General features: G+C 44.0%; 1 protein-coding gene across 3 annotated transcripts in view; it reads right to left on the minus strand.

Moving 5' to 3' along the window:
- The window catches only part of GUCY1A1 (guanylate cyclase 1 soluble subunit alpha 1), a 70,650-nt gene that overhangs the window by 10,506 nt on the left and 44,560 nt on the right, over window positions 1-15,584 (minus strand). For all 3 annotated transcript variants that reach the window (XM_068989506.1, XM_068989504.1, XM_068989505.1), the window contains 4 exons: window positions 14,652-15,361; window positions 12,154-12,639; window positions 8,314-8,457; window positions 3,570-3,724 (listed from right to left, as the gene is read on the minus strand). In XM_068989506.1, coding sequence (XP_068845607.1) covers window positions 3,570-3,724; window positions 8,314-8,457; window positions 12,154-12,639; window positions 14,652-15,361 — 1,495 coding nt within the window. The remainder of the gene's footprint in view (window positions 1-3,569; window positions 3,725-8,313; window positions 8,458-12,153; window positions 12,640-14,651; window positions 15,362-15,584) is intronic.

A 15,584-nucleotide genomic window follows, 5' to 3' on the forward strand; every position in this document is an offset into this window, starting at 1 on the left:
CTGGATTTACATTTTATCAAGAAAAAAAATCTCAAAAACATAATATTGAATGGATTCAAGGCAAGTTGCCAAAGAATATGGACAGGTTGAGTGGGAGTCTATTTTTCTCTGGTTTTATTTTTGTATCTGGCGCATTTAGAAGTGGCTTTAAAGCAAATCATTAGAATGTATTAAGAGCCTTTCTTAAGATCACACAGCTGGTAAGCCCTGTACTGGGGACCCATAAGACATGTCTTCTGACTACAAATCCCATGCTTTTTGAAGAAACTTACAGATAAACACAGTGTCATGGAATTAGAAATGTTCATTAAATCATCTTTTTTAAAAGATCCAGACTTATAAGAAAAACAGGTTGGAAATATAAAGCCATTTAGACAAAAGCTTGAGGGGAGAAAGATCCAAGATTAGCAGCAACAGTCCCAGGGCGGATGCTCACATGCAGAAGGTGGTTTTCTTACTCCCCCAGACTGGACACTATGTCCTCCAAGTGGCTGCATCAACTCTCTTAATTCTGTCATATACCTTTTACGCTCCTTGTTCCCTCATGGAATCCAAGTCCTGCTTCCGTGTCACCTCAGGAGTTCCTAGGTCAACCTTTCCACCCACAGGGGTGGCTCCATTATGCCCCATCTGCCAGTTTTGTCTTTAATGATCTTGGATCATCACACACCCTTCTCATCAATCCACTGATCCAAAACTCAAACAATACCAAACCTAGTCTCTGTGAGTTCTCTGCACTTCCGTAAAAACAAAAATGCAGAAAATTGTCCCCGAGAATAAAACTCCACATGACATTTAAAAGAAAGGAATGTATAACTGCTATTACATTGCTACTTTCTAAATTACTGATTAGAATTTGGAAACAGAAGTTTGAAGGTAGTGGATATTTTGGGGTGTGGGGATGTAGTCTGTATCCTAACTGTACATGTTTCATAAATATTTCAAGGAAGGTAAGCTTCCTAATATTATTGTGTTGAGAAATACCATACCAGGATTTAACATTCTATCATTAAAGCTCTGCAAAGAAACAATCACCTTTTATATCTGCATAAATTCTCATAAAATCTACCCTTGTCCTGAACTTAACCATTTCAGGCACAGGGATGAGCTGAGATGACCACGCGAGGGTGTGTCCAGGGCAGGTGAGGAATGTGTCCCTGAAGAGGCGACATCTGACTTAAGGTCAGATCACGAGAAGGAGGAAAACAGGAGATGACCCAGGAGAGAAAGGGAAAGCAGTCCTCCTCCATTCAGGAATCAGTTTAGCAAGTCTGATGGATAAAAATGAGGCTGGGGTTGCAGGAGATCCATGAAATAAGGAGAAAGTGGAAGAAAACGAGGTGGTAAGAGCTGATGTGACTATGACCAGAGATACCACCTGAGTCTGTGGTTACGAGTCTGATTTTATCCTGGTGGCAGTGGAGGCCACTGGAGGGCTTGTAGGGCAGGGATGACAGATCTGCTTATGCTTTAGGAAGAGAACTTGGCTCTTGTGTGGAGGATGAGCCAAGGAGGAGGCACACGAGATGCAAGAGTGAGGGTGATGCTGGGCTGGGGTGGTAGCATTGGAGGAGGTGAGAAAGACTATGTGCAGGACACACATGTGGAGGCAGGGGTGGGGCATGATGGGGAGAAGGGAGGGATCACTCTGAGGTCCCTGGTTTGAGTAACTAGGTAGACACTGCTGCTCTTTAAAGAGACTGATGGAGTTTCGCTGGGTGGGAAGTAGATTTTATCCACATGGAAAGTAGAATTGGAAATCAGTTGTTCTAATATGATCACATTAGCCATCTAATAGGTCAATTAATCATCCGAGTAGAAATACAGGACAGAATTATATGAGTCTAGCTCAGTGGAGAATCATGGGTCAGGCTAGAGATAAAAGTGGTAAATCATAAAATTTCGGAAACATGAGAGTACAGACATGGCCCTGGGCAGGACAATTTTCCAAAGTTTGCTGGTTTTGAGACAGCCTGGGACCTGGGGATCCTTTGCTGCGATGCTTGCACCTGGACAAACTTCTCCTCCAGCAACAAAACACAAAGAAACTGTGGGAGTGGAAATAATTATGTGCATAAGCAGCTGGAGCAAATTTTGGACCAAAAAATACAAAAAGACCAAAAACCCAACTGCCACTTCTGAGGAGCAAAAGCAGGGGATTGGAAGCAAAAGTAGGGTACTGCACAGGCCCCTGCACTCAACACCACCAGAGGGATGGGGAAGCCACCCCTTCAGCCAGACCCCTGGACACACCCTACCCTCACCCCATAAAAGCAACTAGCTTATCCTCCACTCCAGGAGCAAGCAAGGGAAACTTGTTGTTACTTGTTCTCACTCCCTCCTGCTGCAGCAGGGGCCCCAATAAAGCCTTGCCTAAATTTTCTATCTGGCCTCTAGTCAGTTTCTACTGATTAAGGATGCCAATAACCTGGTGGAGAATGGTTTTGTGGAGACAGCAGCAACCAAGACAAGGAGAAGGCGCAGCCACAAGGGAACCTGGTGAATCCATTGTCACAAAAGCCTGAAGAAGAAGATATTCAAAACATCCTGAGATGGTGAGGAAGATAAGGAGAGAGAACTGACCCTGAGTTTTGCAAGAGGTGCCCATGACCCTGCTGGGATCCACTGGAGTGGCCTGTGAGGGACAAACACTGACCAGAGTGAGCTGAAGAGCAAGGGAGGCCCTGAGCATAGACGACCTGTGTGCAGAGTTTTTCTGGAAAAGGAGCAGGAACACAAGGAGACAGCAGAGATAGTATTGGAAACAAAACAAAGACATTACCTTTAAAGAGGTAAGTAAACAGATATGGCTGTATTTTGATGGGAAGAATCATTTCATTGGAGGAACTGATCATAGAGAAGGCTGTTATTTTCAAAAGAAAATGTTTGAAAGGACATCAAATCCAGAGCAGGGCTGTCGGTCCCCAGGACAAGAACCACACACAGTTAAGGGTGCCAGGGAGCCAGGTGCACTGGATCTGAGCATGAAGCTGGCGTGGTTCTTAGCAGGTTTCAACCTTTCTTGTGCAAAACAAAGCAAGGTTTTCAACTTAGAATCAGGGCTGGAAAGGGAAGTTGTTTGGAGTAGAAAGAAGATGCTATGAAACCATCATAGCAGTTCACTTGCTTAGATCTGGAAAACCTTTTTGTTCTTCAAGGATTTCCATTATAATTTGATTTTTGAAAGCAGAGAAAATGTATACACACGTGGCACATGAATTCAGGGCATTCTTTTCGGGGACCATGCCCATCAACTTGTGTGGTCTCTGTAACTCTGGTCAGTGTTAGAATACCTTCCAAGCCCGTGAGAAGGAATACATTATTACCCTTTGCTTAAAGGGTAATAATGGGGGAGACAGGATATACATTGAGGATGTCAGCCAGGCTACAGGTATCTCAGGAGGGTCATTCCCATAGACTAACAAGTAGTTTAAAAACAGTTAAAATGAGGATGACACAATTATGGCTTTTCTCTAATATTATCTAAGCAAGAAAATGTTACGAAGAATGAGACAAATCAATTAACAAAAATGACAAGAGTACATTTCAGGCGCTCAGTGGGGTCATACCTGTAAGTGGTTGGGCTGACGTTGATTTTCCGGGGGACACTGCACGATTCAAATTTGTTAGCCAGGGTGACATTGTTTCCAAAAAGGCAGTAACGAGGCATTTTAACTCCAACAACTCCAGCAAAAACGGACCCAGAATGCAGCCCAATGCGCATCTGAAAGCGAAAAGTCAGTCAGTGTTCTCGCCATTGGAAAAACACTCCTGCTTGTCAGTGCTGTTTGTGGACCTGTTGAAATTATTATACTCTTCGCTCTTCCCACACCTCCTCCTTCCTCCAAACCTCCAGCTGATTTCCTCTACTCCTCCCTTCCAAGGAAGAACCACTGGTGGGTGGGGCATCAGTCACCCCTCTTCGCTTCTCCATGGATGCACTTGGGTTTATCACACAATGTGTATTTCACCCGTCTTTCCAATCTGAGTCAAAGCCCCCCACGAACCTACCACAGTCGCCATGGTGACCAGACGAAGTCTCTGCAGGCTATGTGAACCTGCTCTGTCCACTGGGTGAGAGAGACAGGACTTCTGGAGCCCAGAAGCTGTTTCCCAAAACATGGTCACTTCTCAGGATATAAAGTGTGGGTGTTTAGGTATTTTGCTCACAAGAACTTTATGCCAGATACTACCTCACTATTCAAATGACCAACCTGGGGAGACAAAGGATTGTAATATTGAAGCAGAAAATGACAGAGGAAGCAGAAAGCTGGCATTGCTGAGCCTGGATCGCAGCGACTATAAACACTTCAGTCAACAACATCTGGGTCCATGGAAAATAAGAGTCGTGCCATATCTGGGTATAACAGGCAGTCAGAATACACTGAGGTGAATGTTTAGGAATTCTGAAAGCTATGGATAATTTGGAGAGCAGTTAAGACAATGTTTTAAACTGGGATCTTTTAGACTGAAAACTGGCTGATCTTAGAGGAGGCACAGATTTTTAAATCACTGCTACAATGAAGCAAGTGAGAGTAAGGATGTTTAAGATGACAATCAGACACCATGTTTGCTATTTTCAAATTCTATGTTCAGTTGACCATTTAAAACAAGTTCCATTAGATCCCTGTACTGTACACAGAGGCTAAGGACTTAGTCACTTAGATGTAATTTAGAATACAGGAGACTCCAGACTTCCCAAGTTTTATGGCTAATTTCAGATCTCTTCTAGAAACTTCTGAGAATCATTTGTTAAACCATGTATTCTGCAACATTTTTAAACAAAAGCACTACATCATAAATCAGGGGATTTGCATTAGAAACCAAAATTCTGCTAATAGCTGGCAGTCTGACTTTTTTAATCGAAGTATACTTGACTTATTATTTTCAGATGTACAATATAATTGTTCAATATTTTACAGATCATGCCCCACACAAAGTTATTATAGAACATTAGCTCTTTTTCCTGCACTGTACATTACATCCTGTAACTTATTTCACGCCTAGTGGTCTGTATCTCTGACCCCCACTCCCTGCCCTCTCCCTCTACCTGCTTCTCACTGTGACCACTGGCTTGTTCTCTGCGTCTGGTTGTCTGACTTTCTCTAAATCTCCATATTTCCCTTGAACTCTTTCCTCACCTAAAGAATTCAAGATTGGATTACTTTTAAAGCCTCTTCTTCATCAGTTTTACTTTAAGCACAAAAACAGATTTCTATTGCATCCGGCTCTTTCTTCCTTAGGAGAATATGGTTCTATACATAAACAATTAACAAAGAACAATTTAAACAAACCAAGAAAAGGTGACAAAAGGCTATCTTCTGCTTATAAATACCAGGCATATTTTCATAAGTTTTTATTTTCTTTGGGCACTCTTCTCATTAAACCAGTTTCTCCCTTGTACCTAGTTATTCTAGCTTTTAATAGGACAAGCTCATTATAGGACAAGAAACACACAGCTTCAAATCCAGTAGAGTCTTGACTGACCTTGTCCATCACTGAATTGTGGATTCCTCAACAATGTGGTTCAACTATATTATACATTACATATATTATATATATACTAAGTAAAATGTTTAAGTCACAACTGCTCCCGTGACACACATTAGTGTTTTTTTCTCACTACTAAAAACAGTCTGCACTTTTGGTAATTCATGAGTAACCCCTAAGGCCATCAGAAGTTTCCTAGGTCAGTACAAATAAAAAGGCATGTTTAAACTTGAATTTATAGGTCAGTAAAACTTGCCTGGAGAATCCCAGGGACAGAGGAGCCTGATGGGCTACTGTCTATGGGGTCACTCATAGAGTCGGACACGACTGAAGCAACTTAGCAGCAGCAGCAGCAGCAAAGCTAAATTATTATCACCTGGGTAACCGTCTTTGAAATTAGCTATAAATAATTCTTGCAATTGCAATACTGTAAAAGTACATTTCTACAAATGTCAAAAATCATGGCATTAAACCCCTTCCCCAAACATACACATCTTAATTATAGAACCCATTTAAGTGGAGATCACTGGGTTTATTATTAATCCGGATATTTTATGTATTCACTTTGATGCCATGAGATTCCTCATCAAAAAAACGAAACAAAATATAATTATTTTCTAAAAAATTATAGAAATTAACCATCTGAAAAATTCAGACACTGTGATGCTTTTAAAACACTGTGGAGAATTGTTTCACACTCTTCCTATTGTGACCTGGTATCTATGTCTTCTCCCTTCTGGGCAGGCTTAAGGTTGGTTTGACCAATACAATGGACGTGTCACCATGTATCTCTTAAGGCCAAGGTATAAAAGGCCATGCAGCAGATACCGACTTTGTTCAGTGGACACCCACCCCCAGGAAAGAAGTGTGACTATCCCAAGGCTGCCCAGCCAGAGCAGGACATGTAAGCACTGGGCTGACAATCCCAGCTTGGGTCCACCCTCTGCCATGTCCAACCACAACCAGGCAGGTGAGGCATCTTGAAATGGTGCTCTGGTTCAAGTGATGTAATCCCAGCTACTCTGCATGCCCTCAACCACTGAGAATTCCCAGTGGAGGTACCAGATACTGTGAGAAATGACAAGGTATTCGTGCTACGCCTCATCCAAAATCCACTGCACAGAATCAATGCATCACAAAAGCTCTGTGGTTTTACACCACTAACTTTAGGGAAGCATGTCACACATCAGTATATAACTAGGACAACCATTCTCTTAAAAAATAGTTGTGAAGGCTTACACATACAGCTTCTATTAATATTAACACTGGAGAGAAAAAGAAAGTGAAAGTTAATGGCTCAGTCATGTCTGACTCTTTGTGACACCATGGACTGTAGTCTGCCAGGCTCCTCTGTCCATCACATTCTCCAGGCACAGTGCTGAAGTGGGTAGCCGTTCCCTTCTCCAGAGGATCTTCCCAACCGAGGGACTGAACCTGGGTCTCCTGCATTGCAGGCAGGTTCTTTATGGTATAAGCCAGAGCTCTGGCTAAACTTCTTTTTCCTCCTTCTGTCTGTATTTTATATCATGCCAAATAGGATTCCATATTATTTCAAAGGCCCATTTCTGAAGGTCATCAATTGAGGACTGTTCTATAAAAGTTAAGTGACTGATTCACTTCAAGTGGGACAAATAAAGATATCTGTTCATGTGTTATCTATTAAATCTAAGCCAGGCACGTGAATTTTATTTTATCATCTGCAATAAGACATTATTATTCTGGGACCTGGCTTATTTAGAAATTTTGGAATTTTATGTGTCCTGGAAAATATTACTAGATTACCAGTCCACATTCATTCTGGTTAAATTCCTCCCCTGCCGGCTCAGAAAACCCAAAACCACATTTTTCAAACTCCCTTGAAGTTTCTAGATGTACTGAGGTTTTGGTGAATCAGACGCCCTTGCATGAGCTCTGGGAACCTGGATTTCTGCCTACAACTTCCCTTGTGAGCACAGCAGAAGCCCGCGTGCTCCCTCTCCCAGGCTGAGCAGGGAGCCCGGTTTCCAGTCATTCAATCTGTGAGAGTCATGATGCAGTATTTCCACGTTGCTGATGCAATTACAGTGGGTGCAACTCTGCTGTGCAGCCAGTAGTGGAGACAGCTACTTTCTGAGCACAATGGTTTCCTGTCTGGCTGTGGCTGTGTGGTTCTAGAACCAGCTTCCAGATCACAGAGGAAGCCATGGTTCTGAAGCATGGCTTTAGGATCCACTCTTTGAGAGCTCAAGTCATGGATGGCTTTCTTGGTCCTAGTGATCTGTAAGCCACTTACAGATTTTCTGCTGCTTCAACAAGCAGATCTACTCTATGCAACTAAACCCTGATGGATGTACCATTCTGCTGAAAACTAACTGTAGGGAAAAAGCTAATTAGCCAAGCTGGTGGTGGTGGTCAGGCTCTCTCACCCCATGGCCTCTCACTCTGGCCCCACGTGTTGTAACTACGTGGTTATGTAACAGCTGAGCTAACTTATAGCACTGCGCATGCATCTCATAATGTACCCACTTGGGCATGGGCCACTTCTGTTCTGTAAACATATAGAAGTTCCACCTGAAAAGCCCTTGAGGCTGCGTTATGGCTACGGTTATGGCTGTGTCCACTGGGTCAACCATGAGAAAATACAGCTTATATGCTGCTACGGCTGCTGTGCCAGTCAGGAGAGAATAAACATGTCTGCAGTTCCTACAGCTCCTTGCCTTTTCTTCCAGCTTTCCCGCTGGCACCTTGCCTACCCTGGGTTCAGAGAACAGTGAGATACAGCGAGACTAACTAACCAGCATTTACTCTCATGACATATCCTGAACAACACGTGAACAGCCTCACCTTGATGGGTTCTCCGTGGGGAGACACGACTTCATGAGAGAGCTCCATCATTTTGAGGGCCATCAGCGCGATCTGAACAGCGTGGGTGTCACTCTCTTTGTGTAAACCCCCAGCCACACAGTACGCATCGCCAATCGTCTCCACCTATGCATAACAGATTTTCCACATTACAAAAAACAAAAAACAAAAACCCAAGAAGCACCACAGTGTACATCATAGAGCAGAAATTACATCATGAAGCAGAAGTCTCACCTTCATGGGCCAATGGAACATCAGAGTCAATCACAGACTCTTGGAAAAGGTTTTTCTTTCCAGGAAACTCACAAGGTTTCTAAGCTGAGAGGTAGCACCCTGCTTTGAATACAGTGTCAGGAGGGGTGTCTGCTCCCAGACTTGCCACTGATTCCCCCACATCACTGCACCTCTTTCTTCCTGCACCATGTAAAATGGACTTTGTAGAAGCAAATGACGTACTTTGAATCTATTATAATATGTTTGAGATATTGGGTGATATAGTTTCTCAGCATAAAATACAGTGCTTTGAACAAAGTCACTATTGAATCAAGGTCCTATTAATACAGTTAAGGTTAAAACTGACGTTGCAACTTTTCAAAGAACTTTTGGTGCTGCCATAGCAATGATAAACTGTCTACATGAATATTAATCATAAAGTACAGAGACTAAGATGTCAAGTGGGAGGCAGAGACAATGGTGATTGGAAAGCTATCGGAAATCAATCTCTTCTGTGAATTTCATGTATTGATCAGTTATTATCATTGTCATGATTGCTGTTGTTACGAGTGATTTTCATTTGTCATGCTGAATATAGAAAGCTAACAGTTCATTTAAATCCACAAATAAGCTACCAAATTGTAATAGGTGCATTTTTCTCCTCCAAATTCTTATTGTAACCTAGATCATATCACTGTTCTGATCCAAAGCTGGCAATCTGGAGGGCTGAAGGTGGGAGAGAAGAGAAAGGGGGACAGCATCAGCAATTGCTTATTTCACTCAGAATAAATGCCAGAGCCCTTAAGCTGCCCCAAAGTTCTTGTCCTGCCTTTCTGCTGCCCCTGATCCTAATCCTTCTCCTTATTCTCTTTCTTGCTCACTTTGTCCCAAGCTGCTGGCCTCCTGTTTTCCCTCAAACATAGCAAACGTTTGTTATTCCTTTGTCTGGATCAGTATTCCTGCAGGTGACCACGAGGCATGTCCTTGGTTTCCTTAGGCTTTGCTAAAACTCACCTTGCAAGGAAGGTGATTCCGGCCACTTCTGTGAAATCCCCTCACCTGGCTCCCCTGCACCTGCTCTATTTCCTTCCAGAGAGAGCACACCAACTGGGGTGCTGTGAATTCATGCTTTTGTTGTCTGTTTTCCTGGTGGAAAGCAAGCTCCCTGAGTCTGCTGTCTCACCAACTCCTCCACCACTGGGGCCCAGGATATTCACCAGTGAGCGAGCCTGGCACCCGACAGCATCACCTCGGCCAGGCACACGGAGATGCACTCAGCCTAGGGGCTAACCTGTCACAGGGCTCAAAGAGCTACTCAGTAGGGGGAGAGGCCCCCTCAGCCCTGCTGGCAAGCATGGCATGCCGTCCCCGGTGTCACAGGGAGTCTATCCTGTCCTCTGTCTGTGTGTCCCTCCCTTGGCCCCTCCTTGCTCTGGGACTCTTATCACAGGAACTGGACTCCACCCCCCACCACGCTGGCAAACTCTGGAGGACCAGTAAGGATATGCTAAACCACTAGATAAATAATCAAACAAGCAGGAAAATGACCAAAAGAATGAAAGAAAGGAAATGAAACCGAATGGGGTCCTGGTCCAATTGGGGACTGGGATAAACAAGCCATGCTGTTCCCCAGAAGCCAGCCAGTGATGAACACGGTGAGCCGGTGATGGAACACGCTCTGTATCGTAAGTGTATTCTGAGGGGAGGCCCCCTCCCCGTTTATTCACAGCATCTCCCGTGTTTCCACACAGCGTCGACGTGAACAGCAGGTGAAACGAGGACACAGACTCACTGGCTGGGACAGCAGCTGGGTCCCCGGGGGACTCTGCGCCCCATCCTCGCCATGAGGAGTAAGGTTCTGAACGCTAGAGAGGAGTGGCATTTTTAAACATTTCAGCAGGGAGCACCGTGCGGCAGTGGGCGGCTTCTGGGAGCCGCTGGGCAGTTTGCAGAGGAGAGCGAGACCTCCTCACAGTTCTGAGAGGAGACCTTCTCAAGACATCAGCTGTCTACAAATAAATACAGTGAATTCCACAAGAGGCCATCAGGCTTAACCTAACTGAAGCCAATTATTTTATCTGTAATTATACATGGACCTCTTTTTTCCCAAGGGAAACACAGCTCTGTCTGGAATTTCCTGTTAGAAATGTTTTAAAGAGAAAGTTTCACCATGAGCATCTAGACTGGAACCAAGCAGGGCTTATGTTGTCCCATAAATAATTTTTGTTTCCTCTTTAATCATTTATTTATTTCATGATAGGTTAAGCTCTGAAATGTCAGTTTTTTTATGTGGTAAATTAAAACATGATTCAAGCCACATAAATGAGAAGCATGCTTTATTCTTCAAGCCAATGCTGAGAACTATGTAAAAAACATTAAATCAGTAAGAAAATGTTTTACTTCTAAAGAAACAGGCAGAATCTCTTCATTGGTTCTCTTATTAACAATGCATGCTAAGTCACTTCAGTCGAGTCCAACTCTGTGCAACCCCATGGACTGTAGCCCGCCAGGCTCCTCTGTCTATGGGATTCTCCAGGCAAGAATACTAGAGTGGGTTGCCATTTCCTCCTCCAGAGGATCTTCCCAACACAGGGATCAAACCTGCATCTCTTAGGTCTCCTGCATTGGCAAGCAGGTTCTTTACCACTAGCACCATCTGGGAAGCCCCTTATTAACAATAGTTACATTAAAAATAGTTTATTATGTTTCAGGGACAATCTCTGTGCATCCCCAGAGCCTAGAATGATGCCTGGTACCCTTCAGGCATTTAGTAAACCCTGCTGACTGATGAATAACAGATATTTTTTTTACCGTAATCTTTATAAGAGCTCCGTTCATGAAGATTACAGGACATAAAGCATGTTATTCATGCATATAAACTCTGTGAATGGATATTATATCCTCTGTTTCAGAAATGGGAAAGGTTGTTTAACCTTCTCTGCTTACAAAGCAAACAAGGCAGAAAACGAGATTTGAAGATAGGCCGTCTCCTGCCCTTGGTCACCAGAGAAGCACGTGATTTGGGTTTCTGTTCCCTGGCCGTTAAAAGCATCCTGTTACTCTATACTGAATGAATCTGTTGTAAGACAATTCATGTAATCCTCCTGCTTCTTTACTTTTCCAGATGGAAAGGCTACATCCTCCCTCTTTGAAACATCTCAGGCTTAACAGTCCGTCTTGGTATTTCCCTGGTGGTCTACTGGCTATGACTTCAAGTTCCCAATCCAGGGGGCTCAGGTTCAATCCCTGATCAGGGAACTAGATCCCGCATGCTGCAAATAAGACCCAGAGCAGCCAAAAAAAAAAAAAAATCAATACTTAAAAAAAAAAAACAGAAAACAAAACCAAACCAATTCATCTCAGTTTTCACAGTCCAAGTGTCAGGCTCACTGACTTTAAAATGTCACCTTTCTGCGGGTCTGGCAGCCTATGCCCTTGCTGTCACCCTGCATTCTGTGAAGAGACACAGTGGCTGTCCTTTCTGGAATAATCATCTCTGAGCAGATTCAGAGCCAGAAGACACCCATACAACGAAGGCAGGATGCCTGCTCCCGGGATAGGCTCCTGGCCCACTGCCCAACTCTCCCCGTCCAAGGCCTGGCCCCCTACCTTGTAGACATCCAGTTCTCCACACTGCCGGTCAAAGCGGGTGTAGAGTGCGTTGAGCATGGTGATGACCTGCAGCGGGGAGCACTGGGAACAGATGGCCGTGAACCCCACGATGTCCGAGAAGAGCATGGTGACGTTGCCGAAGCGCTTGGCCTGCACGGCATGGCCCTGCCACAGCTGCCGCGCCACCTCGCTGGGGAAAATGGAACAGAGTAGGTCCACCGTCTTCCGCTTCTCCTCCTCCAGGGCCTGGTGGGCCTGCTCCAGCGTGGCCTTCAGCTTGCCCAGCCTCTTCTTCAGGCCGTCCTGGGCCCTGGCCTGCTCCCCGATCAGCACCACATCCCGCAGTGCGTTGTGGATGGGGATGTCAGAGAGGTACAGCCCTCGGCCCGTGAAGTCTTCCAGTCTGTCCACGCAGGGCGAGCCCAGGAACAGGATGGAGCTGGACTCCACCATGTAGATCATCTGGCCTTTGAGGTCCATCACCTGTGTAAAAGGAGGACCAAGCTTTGTGGCTTATTCACGTTCCCAACAGACAAAAAGTGAGGAAACAGGTACAGTGATAATCCTTTTTTTTTAAACAAGTCACGCACCTTGCAGGATCTTAGTCCCCCCCACCCCACCTTTGTTTTTAAACTTGAGCTCTTTCTACTTGTTGACAAAAACAATAGGCTCTCTTATGGTTTCAGTTTACTATGAGCTCTAAGATGCATGCATACATCTGGCGAATATACTGGAGAATTGTTGCTGTTCAGTTGCTAAGTCGTGTCCAACTCTTTGTGACCCCATGAACTGCAGCACACCAGGCTTCCTTGTCCTCTACTGTCTCCTAGAGTTTGCTCAAACTCAGGTCTATTGAGTTGGTGATGCCTTCCAACCATCTCATCCTCTGTTGCCCCCTTCTCCTGCCCTAAATATTTCCCAGTATCATAGGTTACACAGAAATCATGATTTTTCAATCAACAACACCCCAAATCTTTGCTTCAAGGCTTTCTCACTGCGTGCCACACTGATGCTTCTGCTCCAACATTCTCTCAGCAGCAGCCATCAGCAGAAGGGTGCACAGGACCCCTGGGCGAGGGGGCTTCATGTATTCATTCCGGGTCACAAGCTCACTTGGGTGAAGGAGACAGATGTGTACACACGTGTTAACGAAACAGAGCCGCAAAAGCAGCCTGGACGTCCTTCAACAGTGAATGGTTAACCAAAGTACAGGACGACCACACAATGGGATATGACACGGCCTTATCCCATCGTGAAAGAGACCGGTGTCTAATGACATGGAAGGACACACACAGATATCATTTACTGATAAAAAAAGAACTGTAAAAAGTAGCTTTTTTGTTTTAAACAAAAATGTACATAATGTTTTTGATTTTGCAATGGACATCTTAAAGTAGTACCTTTTTAAAAACGTTTAGTTGTACTGTGTTTATGATAAAAAGTAATAAAGCTGTTTCCATCTGGGAGGACAGATAGTTTGTCTTCTAGGTTAACTTGTCCAGAAGAGAGGTGCATTGTGAGCCTTTCTATGAGGTCAGTTATACTACTGACTGTGGTTTCCAAACTTCTTTTCTAAATCATGCACGGTTCTCTACTATGAGATGAGAGCAGAACACTTTCTCCCACATTTTCCAACAGTTAATCAAACAAGTTATTGATTTTTTCCAAGTCTATTAAATATTGACTTAAGAATCCATTTAGTTGCCTCCTCTAAGAAACAAGTCATTTTGTTTCTTTGTTGTATAATTCCTCTTATTATCCAAATTAAGTCAGCTATTTCATGACGATCGAAGCCATATTTTTACATAAGTATTTTTGTAATTCAGCTATAAAATACTCCATAAATATTTTCCAGGTGATGCTAGTGGTAAAAAACCAACCTGCCAACAAAGGAGATGTAAGAGACGTGGGTTCCATCCCTGGGTCGGGAAGATCCCGTTGGAGGAGGGCACGGCAACCCACTCCAGTACTCTCGCTTGGAGAATCTCATGGAGAGAGGAGCCTGGCAGGGTACAGTCTATAGGGTTGCAACGAGTCGGACACGACTGAAATGACTTAGCACAGCACAGCACACAAAGATTTTAAAATGTAGACTGCATTCAAAAAATATTTGTGAAGTAATGCCTTAAGTGAGCAAGCAAATGAATGCACAAAGAATCTTGTTTTAAGCCTTCAAAGTATTTTAGAATTATTTTAAACAGAAATATTTTATTAAAAATTCTGGGGACTTCCCTGGCAGTCCAGTGGTTAAGACTCAGCAAATTTGACCCCTGGTCAGGGAACTAAGATCCCACCTTCCCTTCACACAAAAAGCCAAAAAACAAAAAGTAGAAGCAACACTGTAACAAATTCAATAAAGACTTTAAAAAGGGTCCACATTAAAAAATGCTTAAAATATTCTGAAGTGATACAGTATATTTTTACATTTTTCACACCCAGTCTTAAAAAGTGAAATCATTGATTCCATATCACAACAGGACAACTGTTCTTCTTACCCTGGAAGATTTCTTCGCGGAGTTGTCCCACCTCCTCACTCGCACCACGAACTGCATGTTCAGCATGGTCATAATGCCGCTGAACGTCTGGCTGATTTTGGGGGTCAGGATCTCAAAGTACTCGTCAAAATGAGGCTTCCCTTGCACGTCTCTCCTGCTCATCAGCCGCCTGATGCCATGGCCGAGCTGCAGGATGCTCATATCTCTGTCCAGCATGAAGTGGAAAGGGAAGGTCTTGCAGAAGAGCGAGGCGGGGATGACCAGCGAGGACACGGGCTTCCCAGGGGGCGGGTGCGGCCGGGCGCTCCTGACGTGGACGGAGTAGAGTTCGCAGGGCTGGTCCACGAACTCACGGCAGTCCTGGTGGAAGCGAGACGGCGTCGAGGAAACCTCCACTTCTGTCTCATACAGTATGCGAGCAGCTGCCTTAATGATGCCAGGGAGAATCAGGGAAGTGATCCTCTTGGGGAAGAAATAGTAAACATATAAGACATCGGGATCTTTATCCAGGCATAGGATGGACGCGTCCTCAAACCTGCCCTTCTTTTCTGCTTCTTGACAGTGGCTGCTCTGTTTCAGGAGGGTGCTGAAGCTATTTAAAAAATCTTTCAGGGTTCCTCCAACCACACCTAGGATGTATTCATCTTCTTCATAACATATTTTAAAAAGCTCCTCACCAAGAGATTCTTTGATGATCTCCACTGGAACTCCTGAAAGCACAGAACACATCTTCTGCCGTATCATATGCATCATCTTGGCAGAGCTGTATTTTACCTTATCTGACAATTTAGCTTGCTTTATATCTGCTAATAAGAGTTCCAACCAAAATTAATCATTTTTGTTCAAATTATCTGCATAAATTCATTTCTAAAATTCAAGTAACTCCAAATATAAACCCAAATTGGTTAATTATGAAAGAATGATCAATTGAGT

This window comes from Capricornis sumatraensis, chromosome 17, assembly GCF_032405125.1.
Source record: "Capricornis sumatraensis isolate serow.1 chromosome 17, serow.2, whole genome shotgun sequence".
NCBI classification, from domain to species: Eukaryota; Metazoa; Chordata; class Mammalia; order Artiodactyla; family Bovidae; genus Capricornis; species Capricornis sumatraensis.